The sequence below is a fragment of the Miniopterus schreibersii genome, assembly GCF_964146895.1.
Source record: "Miniopterus schreibersii genome assembly, chromosome: 8".
In the NCBI taxonomy this organism is placed as follows: Eukaryota; Metazoa; Chordata; class Mammalia; order Chiroptera; family Miniopteridae; genus Miniopterus; species Miniopterus schreibersii.
The window spans coordinates 37,010,034-37,032,367 of NC_138109.1; the positions used below are offsets into that span (position 1 = coordinate 37,010,034).

At 35.1% G+C, this 22,334-nt stretch overlaps 1 protein-coding gene across 1 annotated transcript in view; it reads left to right on the forward strand.

Annotated features, from left to right (window-relative positions):
• The first annotated feature begins 384 nt into the window (after positions 1–384).
• Positions 385–22,334, forward strand: part of HOOK1 (hook microtubule tethering protein 1) — a 47,428-nt gene continuing 25,478 nt past the window's right edge. The window contains exons 1-9 of the mRNA XM_081145763.1: positions 385–649; positions 6,935–7,020; positions 8,759–8,831; positions 11,541–11,591; positions 13,184–13,316; positions 16,383–16,450; positions 17,502–17,564; positions 18,489–18,572; positions 20,436–20,602. Coding sequence (XP_081001889.1) covers positions 587–649; positions 6,935–7,020; positions 8,759–8,831; positions 11,541–11,591; positions 13,184–13,316; positions 16,383–16,450; positions 17,502–17,564; positions 18,489–18,572; positions 20,436–20,602 — 788 coding nt within the window. The 5' untranslated portion in view covers positions 385–586. The remainder of the gene's footprint in view (positions 650–6,934; positions 7,021–8,758; positions 8,832–11,540; positions 11,592–13,183; positions 13,317–16,382; positions 16,451–17,501; positions 17,565–18,488; positions 18,573–20,435; positions 20,603–22,334) is intronic.

Sequence of the window (22,334 nt, forward strand, 5' to 3'; positions counted from 1 at the left end):
CGCGGTCCCGCTTCCCTCCCGCCCGGCCGCGCGCCCGCTCTCCCCGCCCCCGCCTCACCGCACCTGCCAGGTCACAAACTCCGGCCCGCTCGCTGGGGTCCGCGCCCGACGCACAGTCTTGTCTCACGTTGATTGGCCAGAGCCCCAGGGGGCGCGTCCGCCCTGCGCAACCTACTCGCGCTCTTCCCGCCCCTCTCCGCCCCTCCCGCCCCTCGCGGGCTTCCACCTTGGTAGTGACTGGCGCGCGCCCAGGTCACTCAGCGCGGCGGGGAGAGGTGTGCAGAAGAGGAAGGAGGGGCGGGAGGGGGAGGGAGGGGCCGGAGAAGGCGGGGCTCAGGTGCGGCGCCTAGCAGCCGGGGCCTGACGGGGGAGGGGGCGAACGGCGGAGCGGGAGGGGCGGGGCCGGGGTAGGGGCGAGGAGGGGGTTACGCCGGCGACGTCTGCGGCGCGAGGCTTTCGCGCGTGAGCGGCGCGGGCGTTGGGCCTGGCTACCGAGCTTTCCTGGCGGGCGAGCTGGTCGTCGACGCCGGCTCCTGAAGGAGGGCGGGGGAAGGTGTCGGGGTCGGCGGCGGGATCACCTGCGGCCATGGAGGAGACGCAGCCGCTTCCGCAGTCCGGGCTACAGCTGTGCGACAGCCTCATCATCTGGGTGAGTAGGACGCGGCGGTGGGGGCCGGGGGCCGCGGCGAGGTGCCCCCGGGCCCCGGGTGTCCCCTGGTGAGCCTGAGGACGACCCGGGCCAGCTGCACCGCGGACGTGGCGCATTGCCCTCCGCGCCTTCTGGCGCCCTTGACCGCGAGAGTGCCACCTGCGGGTCGCCGGGCAGGTGTGTGTGAGTGTGTGAGGGGGGCAGGGAACTCGGGGAGCCGGACGGAGGAGGCTAGTCTTAAACCCGTGATCACGCTCCTTCCTGACAGCTGTGGCTGGAGCCAGGCGCCCAAACCCTTGGCTCCTCTGTCCCATTTTCCCCTGCCTGGCGTCCAAGCCCTGGACTTCTGGATCGCAGACTCGCCCACCTTCCATCTGCTGTACAGCTTTCCCACGGGGACCTTTGTGCCCCTTGGGAGTCCAGACCCCTCGGAAAACCTCTCTTCCACCTCAGCCACCTTGCTGTACATCTGCACAGGTGGCCAGAAGGTGGTTTTAGTGCCTGGATGGATCAGTGCTACTCCTCCACACCTGGGCACCCGATTTTGTAGAAGCCACTTAGATGTTTACACGCATTTCTTAGGTGGAGAAAAAGATATTGAGGCTGGGGGCTCCTATTCCCTTTTTCTCGCTGCCTTCTCTAAAAGACGAGCGTTTTACTTAAAAAAGACTTGGCATTTCTGGTTGTACTTCAGCCATGCTTAGTATTCCTGTTAATTTGTGTTGGGTTTGGGCAAGCAGGATCTGTCCCCAGTATTCCCATCCTCAAAATGATGTCTCACCTTTTGGAGGTGCTCAGCTATCAGAGATCTGGCATGATGTGATTTCTAACCCATGTTGAGCAAAGTTGGTGCTCAATGGTCCACCAGGTGTTGTTAATGACGCACATGCCCAAACCAGTTGTTTAGTTTTGTGTAGGGTAGTGTGTGCAAAATGGAATGTAAACAGACTGGATCAGGAGGTGATAATTGGTTGTTGAGACTCCTAAGAGATCTAATGCATGTAATTCAAAAGAATGAGAAATCAGGCAAGGTTTCTGGCACTGTGTGAGGTGTATTGAAAATAATCATAATTTAAAGCAACTTTTACACTTTGGAGGTAAATAGCTTGCTTTAAGTGTAATGCAAGTATCCAGGGCTTCTGAGTTGAAGCAGTTAGCTAACTGTTCATCTGTATTTTCATTTAAAATAAGTATTAGGTACTATATTTAAGGCTGTCATGAAACAAGGCAACATTACTTTTAATGATGTGTTTTGTTAAAACAAATTACTAATTAAAGGGTGTATCCCATTCTGTTACACTATTGCACTACACCTCTGACTTAAGTAGTAAACTAGTCTTTATGATGTCGTTGACTTAAATATCAAGTGGTGGAGAAGCATAGGGTTTTCTTGAATTGTATTGCAGTATTTTTAAGTATCATGTGACCATGTCCCTTCTGTTAATCAGCATTTATTGAGCTCCTACTTTGTATAAGGCACTGAGGGAGACAGATACCAAGAATAATTAAAGAACTTTCCATTTTAATTGGAGTGGTTGGCAAAGCTGTGTGTTTTTACAGTGGAAGGCAAAACTTCTTAAAAACTGTACAAGCAGCATAAACCTTTAATATATCAGGCTTTTTAACTTCTTCTCTCTCTACCTAGAATATTTTTCCTAGGTCTTTCAATGGCTGGCTGCTTCTTACCATTTAGTTCTGTGTCTGTCGTCATCTTTCAGAGAGACTCTGTGACAGTGAGTGACTTACTTGTCCCCACTCCCATCCCACTGTAATCTGTTAATCCCTTTCTTTTGTGCCTGTATCACTTAATAATTTTTGAAGTCATTCTCTTTGTCCCTTGGGGTCAGAGCCCTTGTCTGACCTGTTTTCTGCTCTATCCCCAGGATTAAGAACTGCCTGGGATCTCCAGTACAAGGTTGAATCACAGTGGTAATAGTAAATATCCTTACCTTGGTCCTGACCTCAGAGACCAGTATTTCACCATGCAGCATTTCACTATTAAGTATGTAGGTTTTTGTAGATACCTGAGGTCAATTTTTAACTTTATCATAGAGTATTAATGGATTTTGGCAAGTAGAAATCAGGGGAAGTGAGTTTTCCAAACACAGGGAAGAAACCCCAGTGCTAATGTAAATGGTCTCCTTTGGCAATAGATTGAAAAGAGGTAGTGGAAGATGTTTGTCATGATATTCATGCTCTCTTAATGTGCTTCCTACCATGCTAAATAGTAGGAGATATAAGATAAAAAAGTTTTGATGGAGCCAAATGATGGAGGTGAGCAGACAGTTGGTGGTAAATTGTATTCTTTCAGTGCTAGACGTTGTTGGAAGACAGTAGAGCTGTCATTAACAGAATTAGAGAAGTCATCAAGAAAAGCTGATTAGGTGAAGAGATGCCTCTTGTGGCAGTTATAAAAAAGTTAGATTTTATGATTTTTGTAACTCATGAAATAATTACTTAGAAATGTTATACTGCTTGCTACTTAGCAAAAAATTCAGGGCTGAAAGATAAATTTGGGCATCATTTACATGGTGGAAGGAGTGTATGAGAGTATGAAGTAGTTGTATGAAGATAAATTTAATTGCTTCTTGACTCTGAATTGGAAATTTTAAATCTTTGGAATTTACTTTCACTGATAAAATTGGGGGTCTGAAACAGATTTTTTTTTAATGGTTCCATTAGTTCTTGCATTCTTTGACTTTGACAGGCAAATTAACCTTTGTTAGTTAAAGGCTGAAACATTTTTATGAAGAACTTAAAACTCAATACAATGATCTTTCTGAAATAAGCAGCTAGAGGAGGAGAATGTGAGAATAGAGTTGCCTCAAGCTTGAGTTTTTGTTAGCTGTCAGTTGTGAAAACCCCCCTTTTTCTTTTCTTCCTTGATTACTGTGATGTTTACATTGAAGCAGTTCAGGAACAGCATTTCCACATTTATTTTTTGCTTTATTTAAAAACAAAGAAGGAAGTAAGATGGTTATTTGCCAGAACACTGTTTAGTGATGGGAGCCCTCTGTCTGTCCATTTTGGGTCACTCACTAAAAAGATGTTTGCCTCTTCACCTCTGTGAAGAGTAATGTGAGTGAATACATTTTCTTTTGTCTCTGTGCTTTGGCCTCACTCCCCCCACTGAGCTTTTTAATTCATTCACTCTTCTTGGTTATAAAGCCTTTCAATTTAGCCAAATGAAATTACATTCTCTGTGATCTAATTTATTTTGCAGCTAGTATAACAACTTCCAAGAGACACTCCAATTCTGTGGATGTAAGAAGGATAAATTGATCTTTTTAAAAAAAATTATTTTTCATTGACTTTATTGGGGTGACATTGGTTAGTAAAATTATACAGGTTTCAGGTGTACAATTCTACAATACATCACTTGTATATTGTATTGTGTGTTTACCACCCCAAGTCAAGTCTCCTTCTATCACCATTTATCCCCCCTTTACCTTCTTCCTCCCCAGCCCTCTTTCCTCTGTCAATCACCAGACTATTGTCTGTGTCCATGAGTCTATCTTTTTGAGAAATTGATTTTCATCTGGGTATGGTGGGCAGCTGGGCACCTACTTAGTATATATTCTCCTTTTACATATTTCTGTGCTATTTTGCCTAATGTTCTGTGTCTCTGAAATTGTTCTTTGAAAATCACTAACCATATCCATTTTGTAAAAAGTTAATGATGTGAAATGTAAGTAGGAAGGGTTGAAAAGTGGGAGCCGCACTTTATCTTTTAAAGATTCTCTAAACCCTGGGATATCTTTTCCCTGTATACCCACCCAATTGCAAAATTCTTTTTATTTTATATTTTAAATATTCCATGAATTCATCCTGTCCTCTCAGTCAGCATTACCCTAATTATCTCTAGGCTATCCATTTTATTAACTATCTTGTGCACACTACAATACTCTCCTCCATTCTCTGTTTCACTATTGCTACTATCTAAAACATACCAAAGATGTCACTCTCTTCCTTATTACTCTTAAGTGATTCTTCATCACCTAGAGTAATGTTTCTAAAAAACTAATGTGCATGAGAATCACTTGAAGATTTTCTGATTTAATATGTCTGGAGAGATTGTGATACACATCATTCTTAGTCCCCACACTTTTCAGAAACTGACTCATAGCAAATGTGCTAACAGCTGTTGAGCATATACCATGTGCCAGGCACTAATTTGAGTACACTGCTAATTCATTTAATTCTCACAACCATCTTGTGAAGTAGAAGCTATTCTGCTGTTTTCCATTATATCAATGATACCATTAAGGATAAGTCCAAGCTTTTTGTCATGGCCCTTCAGAGTCCTGACTCATGACTGGTTTTTTTAACCCCCTTGGTTGTCACCCCTTCCCCATCCTTTATTTTTTTTCCTTTTTTAGTTAGCTTTATTTATTTCAGAGAGAGGAAGGGAGAGGGAGAGACAGAGACAGAAACATCAATGATGAGACAGTCGTTGATCAGCTGCCTCCTGTACACCCCCTACTGGGAATTGAGCCCTCAACCCAGGCATATGCCCTGGCAGGGAATCGAACTGTGATCTCCTAGATCATAGGTCAATGCTCAACCACTGAGCTACACTGGCCAGGCCCCCATTCTTCTCTGCACTGGAAATCCAGTAATACTGAACTGCATGTTACCTAAAAATACCATCTCTTTTCATGTACTTGTGCTTTTATCATGTTCCTATTTTCTGAAGTTTTCCTCCCCCTAACCCGTTCATTATTGAAGACATTTCATCCAGGAATCATCTCTAAAGAAGTGTTTCCTAAATACAAGTCCTAATTAGATTAGTTGACTGGTATATTTTACAACACTTTGGGCATACTACAATCAAGGAACTACAAATGGTATTTCCTAAAAATGATTTGTGTTTTTTACCTCCTCTTCTTATCTCTTGATTTAGGCTACTTGAGGGTAGAAATGTGGTGATTTTCCTTTGTAAAACCATCCTATACTACAGTGCCCCATATAGAGTAGGAGCTCAGTAAAGTATCTCTGTGTACTTTGAAAGTAACTATGGCTAGGTTTAGTTTGTCTATGCCATTCTTCCATGTTGTCTTAGGATAAGAGACAGACTTGTAGAATCTTAAAATATACAAAACCACTAAAGGTAAATTATGGTTGGAGGGAATTTTATTGGATTAAGGTAAGTGGTAGACTAAGGAATTATAATTGAATAGTAAAGTAGATGAACATGTGTGGGGGAAAAAAATCAATCATAGTGTATTTCATTTAAGATCATTATGGGCTGAGATTAGATTTCTAGAAAGTATATAATCCATTTTTGCTCCGTTATAATTTGCTTTTTTTTTTTTTTTTTTAAATCCTTACCCAAGGATATGCTTATTGATACTAGAGAAGGGGGGAGAGAGAGAGAGAGAGAGAGAGAGAGAGAGAGAGAGAGAGAGAGAGAGAAACATCGATGTGAGAAAGAGCATCGATTGGTTACCTTCCATACGTGCCCAGACCAGGAATCGAACTGGTAGCCTTTTGGTATTTGGGATGATGCTCTAACCAACTGAGCCACACCAGCCACGGCCAATTTGCTTTTTAAAAATTTTTCTATCTTATGTTTGCTTATTAGAAAAATGTGCCACTATTTCATTTTTCTATTTATTATGTACATGAGTGTTTAACAAATAGAGCTTTGAAAAGTTGTAATATCTAAAACTAAAATAGAAACAACTTGACATTGTAGATGGGCTTTGGTCTGTTCATGTCCTAAGGCTAATTGTTGAGCAGCAGACAGAAGTCCTGCCATATTTTAGAGTTCATTGGTAAACTGTGTAGTAGTTTTAGACTTGATATTTCTAGACTTGTTTTCCTACCTAATGATATGAGTGAAATTTTCACTTGTAAATGTTAGGTTATCTTGAAATTCATTTTCTGATGTTATTCTCCAAAAACGAGACAAAACACAGACTATACTTAAGAGTTCTATATGTGGCTTTCAGAAATTCTGAAGTACTTCATACATGACATCAATATATATGAGTTTTAGGTATATTTTTATGAAATGTTAAGTGTAACATTTTTATGAAATGTTAAGTGTTTATTTTTATAAAAATATTACACAGCCACAGAAACTTGTTAGTATAGTTTCACTTATTTGGCAGGGCCTGAATTTAAACAAAACACGTCAGTTTTTTAGCTATTTTTATCTCTAATGTTCATATATATGTGTGTGTATATATATATATTTTTTTTTTTTTTTGAAGGGAGGATGGTAATGCTACCATGTAGGTATAAAGAGGAAGTAAAGTCATTTGCTTTATGTCATTTTAGCTGCAGACATTCAATACCCCTGCACCTTGTCAAGATGTGAAACAGCTGACTAGTGGAGTTGCCATGGCACAAGTTCTCCATCAGATGTAAGTAGTGTTCCCAGCTCTTCCTGAAAGAATTGTAAACCCAATACCAAGGAAGAAAACTTAGACTTGTATTCTAAAGGCTATTGAAACTTTATTCTATTCAGTGATGACAAGCACATGGTACCAAGGCATTCTGACATCTAGGGAACAAAGAAGTGTAACAATTGATTATTCTTTGTTTATAAAGATATATCTTAATGAGCAATCAGGACTCTTATCTCTTCCACAGATGTTAATTTTAAACTTGTTCTGATCACATTCACAAAGTTATAGTAACTGAAAAGAACAGGTTAAAGGAATGGTATATAATTGCTTATAATGTTTCCTCCAGTTATACTATTGTCATTTGAAGGTATCAATGCATACAAAATATAGATTTAGACAAAATATTAAATTTTAAAATCTATATTTGAACTAATAGTAAAGGTATGAATCCACCAATAATGAAATGTTGTATAAATGAAATTTGAAGTCACAAATGCTGGAGAATGTTAATAAAGTGAGTCTTTTTGGGTTTGGCCCATTATATTTAATCCCATAATATCAAAAGTTCTTAACTCCATTATTTCCTGATTTTTGCAAAACACATTGTATAAGGATTAAGGTTTTGACATCTACAGTGTGTGCTGTGCCCTTTAGAAAAAACATGGCCAATTCTGTAGTCATAATTTATTTATTAATAGTCATTGATTTTGTATTAGCTTACTTTCATGATAATATATCTTCAATGAGACCACAATCCTATCTCTGCTACATTGTTTTATAGTCAGAGATTTTCTTATTTAATTGTTGCTATCGTTTTGTAAAGGTTTGTTGTGATTGAAAACTCCCATAGATGGGTTAGAAAAAATTCTTTACCACTCTTAGAAAAACAGAACAATATCAAAATTCTGATTACTTGGAATGGTCAAAATGGTCTAATTTAAATAGACACATTTTATAGTTAATTGAAGATTAACATTTTAAGAGACAGGCTTAACATGTTAACATTTTGGCAGGGAGGCTGTCATTCTGAAATATGCCTTACTCCCTTGTTTTCTTAAAGGTGTTTCCTAAATATTTTGTTTGTTCACACCCTGATTGGTTTCAAATGTCATTCTTTAAGATCTTATTTAATACATAAATATTTGATATAGCAGTTTTTTATGTTGATCTTTAATATCAATAGGACTTTGCTTAATAAGTTTAAAATTAAATGTGTCCTTGTAGATTTCTTATTACCCATTTTATTCAGTTACAATCAAATTTATTTGGGGCTTTGCCAGATACTGATTTCACTTGGGGCAAATTCGGTTCTCTTATCATCAGTTCCCTGAAGAGTAAGATTGGAAATAATAGATCCTTTGCCCAAGTTAATGTGACATTTAAATGAAGTAATATGAAAAAACATCAAGCACAGTGCTTGAAACATAGTAGACATTAAAAACTGGTTTTCTCTTTTTTTCTCTCCTTTAGGATAGGGACTTTTACATCTTCCTGCTATCAGGGTGCCTGTTAAGACATATTTAATAAATGTTTCTTAAATTGAAGATGTGAATGACTTAACGTAGTTTATTATGAGAAGTTCCTAAATAAATCCTTAGGAAAGCAAAAAACTTAGTGCTTCTTTTAAATAGTATGTACTATTCTTATTAAGGACAAGCTTTAAGATATGAAATAACTTTCTCTGTTGGTTTAATTTGGTATTTTACATGTAATAAAAACATTTTAATGTTTAGCATTTGTATTTTTGTTCCAGTGATGTGGCGTGGTTTAATGAATCTTGGTTAAGCCGAATTAAGGAGGATATTGGCGACAACTGGAGAATAAAGGTACGCAGAATGAATGGAAGAATCACTTGATCCAAACATTGGTTCTAAAATTAGTACTAAGCTCAAATAAATCTTTTTAAAAAATTAACTTAAGGTTGCATTTGTTGTATAGGGTTTGAGTTTTGGTACATGTACAGTCCTGTGTAACCATCATCATAGATAGATACAGGAAATTTTTATCAATCTAAAACATGTGCTTAGCTCTTCCCAGTTAATCCTTATTCCTACCTTGCCCCAGGTGGCCACAAATCTGCTTTCTGTCACTACGGGTTTCATTTTTAGAGTTCCATATGAATGGAATCAAATGTGACATACTCTTTGTCTCTAGCACCTTTTACTCAGTATAATGTTTTTGAGACTCATCCATGTTAGTTGTATTAACAGTAGATTTCTCTATTTGCTGAGTAGTATTTCATTACCTATTGATGGATGTTTGAATTGTTTGTTTCCTCTTTCTTTCCTAATATTGTAATTTATGTGTTTTGTATTTTTGTCTTGCATAAGTCTGGCTCAATCTTTTTGAATTTTACTGATCTTTTTCCAAAGAGCTAACTTATGTATTGTTTTATTGATTTTTCTCTCTAATATTTTTTATTTCCTTTCTTCTACTTATACTCTGCACTTCTTTTTCTTGCTTCTTAAGGTGGAAGCTTAAGTCATCATCAGTTTTAGGCCTTTTTCCCCCCAATATTAAGCATTGCCTTAGCCATACTTCACACATTTTGACATACTGTGTTTTGATTTTCAATCACTTCAAAATATTTGGTAATTTCCCTTGTATTTTTCCATTGATCCATGGTTAATTAGAAACAGTATTTTAAATTATAAAGATTTAGGGTTTTTAAGTAACTTTTAAAAAATTTCTTAATTTCTAATTCTATTTTGATATTAAGAAATATGGAAATAAGAAATGGAAAGTTTTTTTTCCATTAAAAAATTCCTTTAAATTTACTGGACTTATGACCTAACATATGGTCTGTCCTGGTGAATATTCCATGTACACTCAAAAATAACATGTATTCTGCAGTTCTACAAATTTTGTCAGGTTTGTTGATAATACTGTTTGCATCTTTTATATCTTTATTGATTTCTTACCTGATTATTTTGTCAAGGTAGAAGGACTCCTTTAATCTCTAATGATGATTGTGGATTTGTCAGTTTCTCCTTTAAATACTGTTAATTTTTAAATCATATAATTTGAATCTGTATTATTAGGTTTATCTACGTGAATTTTTTATGTCTTATTGAATCTATTAATCGTTATGATATGCCTTTCTTTATCCCTTATAATATTCCTTGTTCTAAAGTCTAATTTGTCAGATGCTAATGTAGCCACTTCAGTTTTGTGATTATATTTTGCTTTAAAATATACCTTTTCCTATTCTTTTAATCTCTATGTTTTTATATTAGAAGTGTTTCATGTAGACACCTAATAGTTGAGTGAGTCTTTGCTTTTTTATCCAGTGAACAGCTCTTTACTTGGTTCTTTAAAAAAAAAAACAACAAACCTTTCCATTTCTTATACCCATATTTTCGTTGAAATCCTTGAACATTTTTAAACTAGCAGTTTTAACATCATATTCTAATTCTTTCATTTCTCATTTCTGGGCTGTTTCTATTGACTGAATTTTGTCCTCATTATGGTCCACATTTTCCTGCTTTTTTACATGTGTAGTAATTTTTTATTGGATGCTAGACAGTGTGAATTTTGTTTAGTGCTAGACAGTGAATTTTGTATTCTTTTATAGAGCATTGGACTTTGTTCTTGCGGGCAGTTAAGATACTTGTGAATCAGTTTGATCCTTTGAAGGTTTTGAGGTGTGGAAAGCAGATTCTCTAGGGCTAGGTTAGACCCACTACTAAGTTGTGATCTTTTAAGGGTTGTCAGTAAATGCTTGTTTGTAGTCTCTTCACCTTGGCTGGTGGGAATTTCTACAATTTCTGGCTTGTATAATCATTGGAAATTTTTCAGTTTGTAGTTTCCGGACTGTTCTTTCCTTAGAAATTAGTTTTGTTTAATTTCATTGACTTTCATTCATGCACATACGAATTAGTATTCAGTCATAGAGTCAAAGGAACCATTATACAGATTTCTGGAGTTCTTTCCTCCATAGCTCTCACTTCTTCATTTGTATGTCCGGAAAATTCTAACTTCCTTGACCTTCATGAACTTCTGTTCTCTATTTCCTCACTTCAACAAGAACATCAAGCTTTGTTTAGTTTCCACTGCCCTGTGCTGTGGTGTAAAAATTGCCTCCAGAAAGAAATCTTGGATATAGGGCTCATCTTTTTTTGTTTTCCTTCTTTCAGAAAATAGAGTTCTATATTGACTGTTAGGTAAAGCTTGAAAACAATTGATCCTTGTAGTTTCTCCTGTTTTCTAGTTTTTTGTGTCAGGAGAATAAGTCTAGACCTGTTACTCATTCAGGACTGAATGTGGACATATTCAATCTTTAAAGTTGGTACTTCATTCTCTCTCACTTTAAATAGAATCACCTGGTTAAACTGTGTAAGCATGCAGACATTTTTTTTCTTTCAGGCAAACTGATTAGCACTTCAGTGTTTAAAAATTATCATGTACTTATATTTGTAGAACTCTAACATGTAGTATTTTTGTTGTTTTATTGGGGTAGTTTTTATTGTCTTTCACCTTGTCATACATTTATTATTAATATCAAATTATTTAATTATTCTTTCTTTCCCCATTAGGCTAGTAATTTAAAGAAGGTACTTCAAGGAATTATGAGTTATTACAGTGAGGTATGAAAAACATCTGACTTTGTTTAAATACAAAATGTATGTGATAATTATAAGACACTGCAAAATGACTTGGCTTGCCTTACCCAGTTTGGCTCAGTGGTTAAAGCATTAGCCTACGGACGGAAGGGTCCTGGGTTTGATTCCAGCCAAGGGCACATACCTTGGTTGTAGGCTCAATCACCAGCCATGGTTAGGGCACATGTGGGGGTAGGCAGTCGATGTGTTTTTCTCTCTCTCTCTCTCTCTCCCCGCCTTCCACTTTCTCTGAAAAGCAATGGAAAGAATATCCTCAGGTGAGGATAAAAAAAAAGTGACTTGGCTTTTTCTTTATAACATTTTGCTGGAAAATAATTCATAACTGGAATGTGTATGTTTTTGCCACTTTTAGAACATTCAAATTTTTTGAACATAAACAGGCTTAAACTTAATATATTGATTTGGGAAATAATTTTGCTTTTTTTTTTTAAATATGTTTTTATTGATTTTTAGAGAGAGGGGAAGGGAGAGGGATAGAGAGATAGAAACATCAATGAGAGAGAAACATTACCAATCATCTGCCACCTGCACGCCTCCTGAGCCAGCAACCAGGGCATGTGCCCTGATTGGGAATCAAACCCATGATCTCTTGGTTCATGGCTCGATACTCAACCACTAAGCCACACCAGCTGGGCAGTGTTGCTTCTATATTGATACTCTTTAAATTGATTATATTTTGAAATAGAATTCCATTTATATTATTTGATTTTAGGCAATGCCATAAAGTAGACCTTACAATTAATTTGAAATTATTTTATGTTTAAAGCATTATTTTGATAGTTGTTTCCAGTGCAAACAATAGCAAAAATATACTGTGAAATTATGCCTGTGCAAATGAATTGGGGGAAAAATGAAAGTAATAATAAACTCCCATAAGCTAGCACATTATTTAAGTAGGGTTATATTTTTATTATTATTCAGCATCTTAAGTTCCCTGGTAGGATTATTTGATATAAAAAGATTTATTGCTTAATGTTTGGAAATGGTAGCAATTGCCATTAAAAAATTATGTTTTTATTTTTTTAAAGTTGTCATAGTTAAACTTATAATTTCTTCCAAATAATTTTAAGACTGAAATTTTTCAATTTATTTACACCTGAAACTCATTTTGAAGCTTTTTCTATTGCCACAAAAACTCTTAATAAGCTAAAAAATGAAAGATTAATTCATTAGGTTGTCCATCAAAATACCATGAATATTCTTTGGCTAACATAATATTTTTATTTATTTATTTATTTTTTAATGAAAAGGCCTAAGTTTTGTCATAATAGATCAGGCCAGGGGTTTCTTAAACAATCCCTTTTGGACAGTGGGCTCAAAGGATATTTGGTACAAAAGGATTTTAGTTCCTTTTGGTTAGTTACTCAAAATTTTGAGAGGTGGCTTGAACTTTACTAACTGGTTTTAGTCAATAATTTTGGGTTTATCATTTTTTAATTTATCTGAGTCATTGTAAGAACCTATTTAAAATTTATTTTTCTAATAATAATTAAATGTAGTAAATTTTTCGTAGCCTACATAAATGAATGATCTAATTTATTGTTTCAATATTGCAGTTTTTGGGGCAACAGATTTCTGAAGAACTTATTCCTGATTTAAACCGAATAACTGAAAATTCAGATTCTGTGGAGCTTGGGAGGTTACTGCAGCTTATTTTAGGTTGTGCAGTCAACTGTGAAAAGAAGCAAGGTAAGTGAATTTCATTCATTTGAGAATATGTACTTTCTAGAAACAACCTATGTTGCTGTAGAAAGTAGGACTTAAATGTGTTATTACTGGTTGACAGAAAGCACCCTAAAATGGAAGCCAGGAGATCTGAATTCTAGCGCAGCTCTGCCACTAAAAAGTGACCAGTTTCGAGTATCATAATTATACCTGGATTTTGAGATTCATATTTAGTGGCTAAATAATGCATTTTAATTTAATTAGTTTAATTTACTATATTCAATGCTTAAGACTTAGTGGATAATCAGTAAAAATTGTACTTACTTGTTTGATACATTATCTTTTTTACTTGTAAGATCTAGAACCTTAGGTTGATTCAGATTTTTATAAATAAATATTCAGGTATTAAATTATAATCCAGGCTTCTTTAGATGGTATTTGGCTCTTCAGAAGAATGAATGCCTGTCCAATGTATCCTCCAAATAAAAGTTTAATGATATAAATGGAATTTGTGTATTATATTGATATAAACAAACACAGTGATCCATGTTCTACTGAGTACAAAAAGATCATTTTTGGTTGAATATAGTGAATAAAATGATGAACTGAGCAGACCAGGATCTACTTGCCACAAGGGCTTGCGTCGGTCTAGGTGGTAACATTTTTTATGCTGGTGCTTTTTGCATGATTTGACCAAATTAGGCCTTAGTGCATTACCTTTAAAACCAAATGTTGGGTACTTAAGTTTGTAAAATATTTTAAGCCAGGACCTTAGAAAACATATTCCATGTTATCTAATTAAAGAAGAGAGCATATGAGACAGGATAAATTCAATAAAAACAAATTCAAGAAGGAGAAAAATAAAATATGTGAAATAATTGTTTATCAATGAAAAGGGATTGAGTATCTGGAAATTTTGATATTAGTTCATCCATCTCTATCATTAACTAGTTATTTTTTCTAGGGCATGTCAGTACCTTTATAGAGGCTTTTATTTTTCACAGATAATGTCAAAGATCTATCTATTGGTTTTTTTCATAAAAGTAAGGAATGTGAAGTTAAAACTTCTGTAAATGTTTAATTAAAAATTGACAAATAGCTTATTTTTAACTTAGCAACTTTCTATTATTTTGATCTTTTTAATTTTTTATTTTATTAATGTTTTATTTCTATTTCAATTACTGGTTACATATAACATCTGTTTACCAATGGTCAGAAGACTTCAGGGCATTTAAAAAGGCACAGGATTCTGGCCAGCATGGCTCAGTGACTGGGCATTGACCTATGAAACTGTGACCAGGAGGTCACAGTTTGATTCCTGGTCAGGGCACATGCGTTGGGCTTTGGGCTCAGTCCCTAGTAGGGGACATGCAGGAGTCAGCAGATCAATGACACACTCTCTCATCATTGATCTCTCTCCCTCTCTCTTCCTCTCTCTGAAATCAATAAATAAAGAATGGCTACTATTTCTTTATATTTACTACTTGCTAAACTTTTATTTATGTATCTAGGAATTGACTTCCCTTTAAAAATATGAGGACCACATTGCTGAGTAATGCTTAGAAGTAAATTATGAAAATACTAAAATTTGAAAATACTAAAATACAAGCATTAAAATTTGTAGGAGGCAACAAAATTATAATGTAAGGGAAAGTTCTAGCTTAAAATGTCAATCATAGGTTGACATAGAAGAACTGACTTACAGCGGAAGGAATTAGATAAGAGAACAGATGTTAACTAGTACAAATAAAAGAATCAAAGCCACAGTTGTTTCTTTAAAAAGAGTATTAAAACACAACTGGAATATAAAGCAGTTTCCATGCCTTCATGCTTTGGAAACTTGATTTTCAGAATGATCCCAAGGTATTGCAAAATTTTAATCATGAAAGAATGAACTAGTTTGGTAAGAAATACCCTGTATATTTTGGTGGGGAAAGTGATCATTTTTATGATGGTTTTAGCAAACTGGAAGCACTCTATTATCCCAAAAATTTAAAAGAAACCATTCCACTGCCTGTGCATTCTCTAGTTAATTCTTTCCCTCTCCCCACCCTCATAGCACTTAGTGGTCAGCTACATACCAGAATCTGAATCTTTGTCCAGTTCTTGACTTCATAAATAAAAGAAAGATTTAAAGAACTTTAGAAATTTTCCAGAGGAGTCATTAAAACAATAAAATTACTAGAAAATAAGAAGTCCTTAAAATTTTTAGAAAATTATTTTAGCTAGAAAACATACAGTTGAAATGGATTTAAGTCTGCAAATATGTGAAAGATGTTTTCTCATGATTCCTCATTTCTTACTGGGATAGTATCAGCTTAACTTATTGCATGTGTGTTTGTGGTAAGGCATAAGTATCTCCTTGAGATGACACTTGGTAAATGTTGAACAGGCTTTACAGGAGGCTACATAAGTTCCTTCTTTGAAAGCCTTCCTGAAATAAACTAAGTAGGAGATGAAATGAACTAAGTAGGTGATCAAATGAAGCTTTCTGTGCTTAAGATTTTAGGAGTTCATTTAATACATGTGAATTTATTCCATAATACCGAATATTTTAACAAGAGGGAAGAAATTGTTATAATTGTTTTAAGATTATTGCAATTTATTCCTTTTTGTTCCTTATAACAAAGTTAGAAGTTTTCTTTTTTAAAATAAAGCATTTAGCCTTGGCCAGGTTGCTCAGTTGGTTGGAGTGTCATCCTATACACCAAAATGTTTCAGGTTTGATTCCTCGTCAGGGCACATACCTAAGTTGCAGGTCAGATCCCTGGTCTGGGTGCATACCAGAGGTGACCAATTAATGTTTCTCTCTCATATTGATGTTTCTCTCTCTCTTAAAATCAATAAAAACATATCCTCAGGTGAGAATTAGTAAATAAGTAAGTAGATAAACCATTTAAAATATGTATATGAACGTTTTCAATTCTGTGTATTTGTTTTTAATGAACATCTTTCTTGTAGAAAAATAATGTACTTACATAGACAATTATGTGGTAAATGCATTTTTATACTATTAATTGAGTGGCTTAAGTACTGTAGATAAAGAGTAGATTTTTTTTCAGATCTAATTTTTTTCTTTTTAAATCGTAGAACATATTCAAAATATAATGACACTGGAAGAGTCTGTTCAACATGTGGTCATGACTGCTATTCAAGAGGTAAGTTGTGTCATGTTCACATGGATATGAAAATCTTAAACCAAACAATATAAAACTTCACATAAATTTTATGCATGTATCTGTTTATCTATATATATCTATATCTATATCATCTCTCTCTCTCTCTCTATATATATATCATGCATTTTCAGAATGTTAGAACTTTAAGCAAACATGGTGATACTTACTTAGGTTTTGGAGCCAGTAGTCTGGGTTCAAGCCAGTCTAGTTATCTAAGTTGAACCATAAAGGTTCAGAATTCATGTGGTGCATGTTGATTCTTAAAATCAGACGAAAAAGGCAGAGATAGCAGAGGAGACCTGCAGGAAATTAGAGTGAGGAATTAGTGAGGACAGACATAGTTTGGAAGGGGCATGATATAGAGGTAGACATCATATAGTACTTTAGAAGTTTGTATACTCTGAGTTTGCATTGTTGGTTTGAATTCAAAGTGTCACTATACATAAATAAATCTTCCTTTTATATGCAAAATAGTTATTTTACAGAATTTTTTCATATAACTCCTACTTTTAAAATCTCTTTACATTAGTAATTTTGCCGTATCGCTCATTTATTTTTTATTTATTTACTCTTTTTCCTTTATATTGAATTTATTGGGGTGACACTGGTTAACAAAATTATATGGTATTCAGGTGCACAATTCTGCTAATATCACTCATTTAAAGGCTGTATTTTAAAAGTATTAATTTATGCTATGGAAAAAGCATTTTTTATTATGTTCAGTTTTCTTTAGTCATTCATCTTTTAGAACTTGGATTATAATTTTTTAGTGCACAAATATTTTCAATATGGCTACATATTTTAAGCATACTTTGCTTACTTTGCTTAAAATATATCCTCACCAGTGTCGTGCTTTGAACATTGTATTATTTAACTTAAACCTTTGTAAAATTTTTATTTGAATAATAGTCTAAGGGTTATCAAATAAGACAGAGAAAAACTATAAAGTATTTCACTGTCCTTTGAAGTAAACATTTTAACTGTATAAACATCACTTTATTGTACTTAATTTACTATTTTAATTTCCTAGTTGATGAGTAAAGAAATATTGAGCTCTCCTACAAATGATGCTGTTGGAGAATTAGAGCAACAGGTGAGTATTTTGAGGAAGATACAGAAAGCAAAGATACAGTACTTTGTCAGTTACTATCAGAAAGCTTACAGAGAACATATGCAAGATTGTTTTCCTCCATAAGGTTTAGATAACTTACGCTCTTATAAGATCTCAATTGAATATTATTATGCATTCCTTCATGAATATAAGTACTGTTGGTCTGCATAGTGTTTTATGATCATGTTTGAAGAGTTGAGAGGTATCAAACTTCCTTCTGACACTTGTAATGCATATGTGACCCATTTTATATGGTTATACAAATAGCAGACAATTAAAAAGATTCTGCTAAGTTGGAACTTATGTACTAAAATAATTTTTGTCACAGTTGCTTCCCTCTCTCTTAATATTGAAGAAACAGCTCAAAAACCATATACTTAAGTCTCCTTTCCCTAATTCTATTACACGATTTTTTTACGGGAAAAGGTTCTGTCCGCCTGTAAATAACCCAGTCTGGTTGTAAAGGAAAGGGTAAGAGGAGAGGCAAATACATCTAGTACTTCTCCTGTTATGTTTTTGGAAATCTGTTTTTCATGAGTGTTACCATTCATCTGAAGAAATATTTCAAATACTTTTTCTAAAAAGATTTTATTTAAATTTAAACTTGTGTTCTAATTTTTTTTCCTGTGATGAAATTAAGAAGCAGTGTATCCTCTAATACTCTTGTTAAATATTTCACAAGGATTTACATAAAATTTTATTTCTATGGGACCTTAGCCTTAAATGTTAATGAGACTATGTAAATATTATCCAACCAGATACAACAAATAAAGACTTATTTGTTAATAGGTAAAATTAAAAAAAACTTTTCCAATATCAGTGTACATACATGTTGTGATAAAAGTATATTTTTCATTTTGTATCAAAACAATGATTTACTGAGAATTAGGAGATTTTATATTTCAGCTTAAAAGGGCCCTGGAAGAACTTCAGGAAGCACTTGCAGAAAAAGAAGAACTGAGGCAGCGATGCCAGGAACTGGATATGCAGGTGCAGAAAGAAACCTGATCTAAGAAAGTTCCCTTTTTAAGTGTACGGGGGTTTAATTTTAATTAAGTAATTAGCAAAATGTATTGGAGGTTGGGTTTCATTTCATAGAGGGCCCATTAAAAGACTGTATTATAGGTTTGAATATTCAAGCATGAATTTCATAATTATTTTTCTCTTAGAGTTGAAAATTACTGGCTTAACTACTTCTTTGCAAAGATCATTCTAATTGTAGAATTTTAACTACTGTATTTGTATGAGGTCTTAGATCTTTCTTTTGTAAGAAGGTGAAATTAAAGTATCTACTTCATAGGGTGTGAATGTTAAGTGAGGTGATTGATGGAAGTACTTAGAAGTGCTTGAGCCCCCAATAAATGTGAGTGTCAATTTTGTTTTGCTAACATGTATGTGTTAATTCTTGTGTTCATCTGTACATGTATGTTAGCAGAGTAAACTTGGTATGAGAGATAGTAGCTAGTTAATGGTTAAAGACGTAGATTTTCTTTTTTTTTTGTTAATCCTCACCCAAGGATATTTTTTCCATTAATTTTTTTAAAGGGAGTTGGGGAGTTGGGTGGGGAGAGAAACATCGATGTGAGAGAGACACATCAATTGGTTGCCTCCCTCACATGCCCTGACTGGGGTATTGAACCTGCAACCAAGGTAATTGCCCTTGACCAGAATTACACCCGTGACCCTTCAGTCTGTGGGCCGACGCTCGAACCACTGAGCTAACCTGGCTAGGGCAAAGAGGTAGATTTTCAAACCAGGCCACCTGTATTCAGAACCTGGCCATGTTACTAGCTGGTTATAACTTCTCAGGCAAATCGCTTAATTTCTCTATAATTATCTCTTGAGAAATGACATGATAATCGTGTATATCTCTCAGCAATTATGAGGATTAAATGAGTTAATATACATGAAACACTTAGAACAGGGCCTGGCACATAGCACTGTGTGTGTGTTTGTATATGTATATGATTGCTATTATGTGAAGTTGCATAGTGGAAATTATGTAGTAAGTCTTAAAACTACACAAAAATTTAAGTGTACCATCATAATATGCCTTAAATACACTCTGGGAAGTTACAGACATTGTCTTCCAAATGAGAAATGCAAAAGTCTGGGAAACTGTCCCAGGTAGATTATAGAAGGAAACAGTTCTCTTCCTAAATTCAGTGCATGTATCTCCTTGTCATGAAAGCAGTAAGTTTCTATTAACCTGTGAAGTACACTCCTAAGTGGCTGAGATACAGAAAAGAATATGAGTTTGTGCCCTTAAGATTCTTATAGTAGAAATGTAAACAAAAGTTCATTTTAACATATAGCATATTATGATGGTTCAGTCTCAATGTACAAATAAATTTAATTCAGATTTTTGTTATTGATTCATTAAATAATGTACTTGTGCCCTGAAGACTTGATGTGTAACTGGTAATTTTCTACTATGAACTAAAATGATAACTGTGCATATACCAATGTATTTTGGCTTACCTAGGTAATAGTATCCTACAAATAAATTTGTGACTAAAATGGGAACAAATTAATTTTTCGCAATTCATTTGTATCTCAAATTTTAGGGACTTAAAAACACTTTCATCTTAGAACCAAGGCAAGCATAAAATTTTGGAGATATTCTCCTTATATGTATATATATGTAAACTCTATTTTCTATATATTAGTTGAATTTAATTTCTCCTGTTTGACCGGAACCTCCTAGACAAAGAATTCCAGAGTTGGAAGGATCCTTAGAAATTATCCTGCCCAAGCTAATTTAATGGGTTAGTCAGAATTAGAATCCAGAACTCTGGACTCCAAGCTTTTTTGTTATTGATGCTTATGTTTGTGTATTTGGGTTTTTTTTAGGTGACTGCACTTCAAGATGAAAAGAATTCACTGGTTTCTGAGAATGCGATGATGAATGAAAAACTTGACCAGTTGGATGGATCTTTTGATGATCCAAATACAATGGTTGCAAAAAAGTTTTTCCATGCACAGTTACAACTAGAACAATTACAGGAAGAAAACTTCAGGTAGCATTTTTAGTAGAAATCATTCTATAAAGTTTTATTAAACTGATAGCTAAAAATCATATCAACAACTAATTGTGTTAGAAGGCATGTTTAGAACACTGATTAAGCTACTGAAAATACCAACTGGTATAAGTGATTCCTGCCCTCACAGGGCTTTTAATCCAGTTAGGCAAGGGGATACACATTCATAAAAACAAACAATTCAAAATAATGTGATAAGCACCTAATGAAGGTCACAGGCAAGTCCACTGGAGTTTAAAGGAGTGATTGCTGAAGCCTAGTAAGAATGGAGAATTTCTTACATAGTAGAGGGAACTTGATGATATATGGGAAAAAATGTAAATCTGATACTAAAGAGATGCTTTTCATTTTTACTTTTACATTTCTTCTTTTTTAAAGAAAGTGTACATTTCATTTTTAGTTAACATTGATGGTCTCTTGCATGCTTGCTTCTGAGCCTTGCACTGTGTGGCCTCAAGAGCAGGCACTCTAGTTAAACTGGATGTGTTCTTTTTGTTACTTTGTTTGGATATAATTTCAAAATTACAGAAAAAGTTGCAAGAATAGTACAAGGAACTCCTTTATACCTTTCACTCAGATTCAATTACTTTACAGTTTTTCTCTCCATTTATTTAGAAGTGTCTCTACATGTTCATATAGATAAACATTTTTTTTCCTGAACCGTTTGAGAGCAAGTTGGAGGCATGCCCCTTTATCTCTGTATGTTTTGGTATGTCTTTCCTAAGAATAAGGACATTCTCTTATAAATGCCAGTGTAATGATAAAAATTAGGAAATTTGTCAGTGATACAGTATTATTATCCAATCCATAGATCATATTCAAATTCTGTCAGTTGTCTCAATGTCCTTTATAGCTATTTTTTTTTCCTGATTCAGAATCTAATTTAGGATCATGCAGTACATTTAGTATGGATTCTTAGTGTACTATAAACCCATTTCTGTTATTTATTTTAATGCTCAAATTGTTTCAGATTTGTCCACCCTGCGTCCTTTAAGTATGTCACTATCCTTCTCTGAGCACTTTTTTCCTTTCTGGCACAATGAATGTTCCAGACTTATCTCCTCCTCCCTTTCCCAATTCTGGAATCAGCTATTTCTCCAGAGTGCCCTGATTCCTTTTAGTGGAGAATGTTATTTAGAAACAAAGATCTATGCTCCTGATGGATTTTTCTGTTACTGCTCCCAGGCCACTGTGGTGTACAGAGTGAGGGGATACACTTGCACAGTTTCATACTTGCCCATGTTCACACACTTTTGTATTCATATATCTGCATTTTTTATGTCTATAATTTTGAAAAATGAGTTTATATTGACCTCTCTTACTTTAGTCCATTGACTTCCGTGTCCATTCTAATTTCCATTTTGATATGGTAACTTCTAACAGTGAGAAACCTCGCTTACATTTTCCTCAGTATACTTCAAAATACACAAAGTAATTTAAGAATTGCTAATGCATGCCTCTGTAAAAAGCAAGCTAATAATAGACTTCAGTATGTTTACAGTTCTTTTTACAAGATAACATTTACATATTGTGAAATGAGTAAATACTGAGTACAATTGGCATGTTCTGACAAATGCCTACATTTGTGTATCTCACACTTTTATCATAGGATAGGTCATTTCTGTCACTACAGAAAGTTTCCTTTTGCTTCTACCCAGTGACTCTGTACCTCTCAGAACTAATTACTCTTCTGATTATTTTTCACCATGGA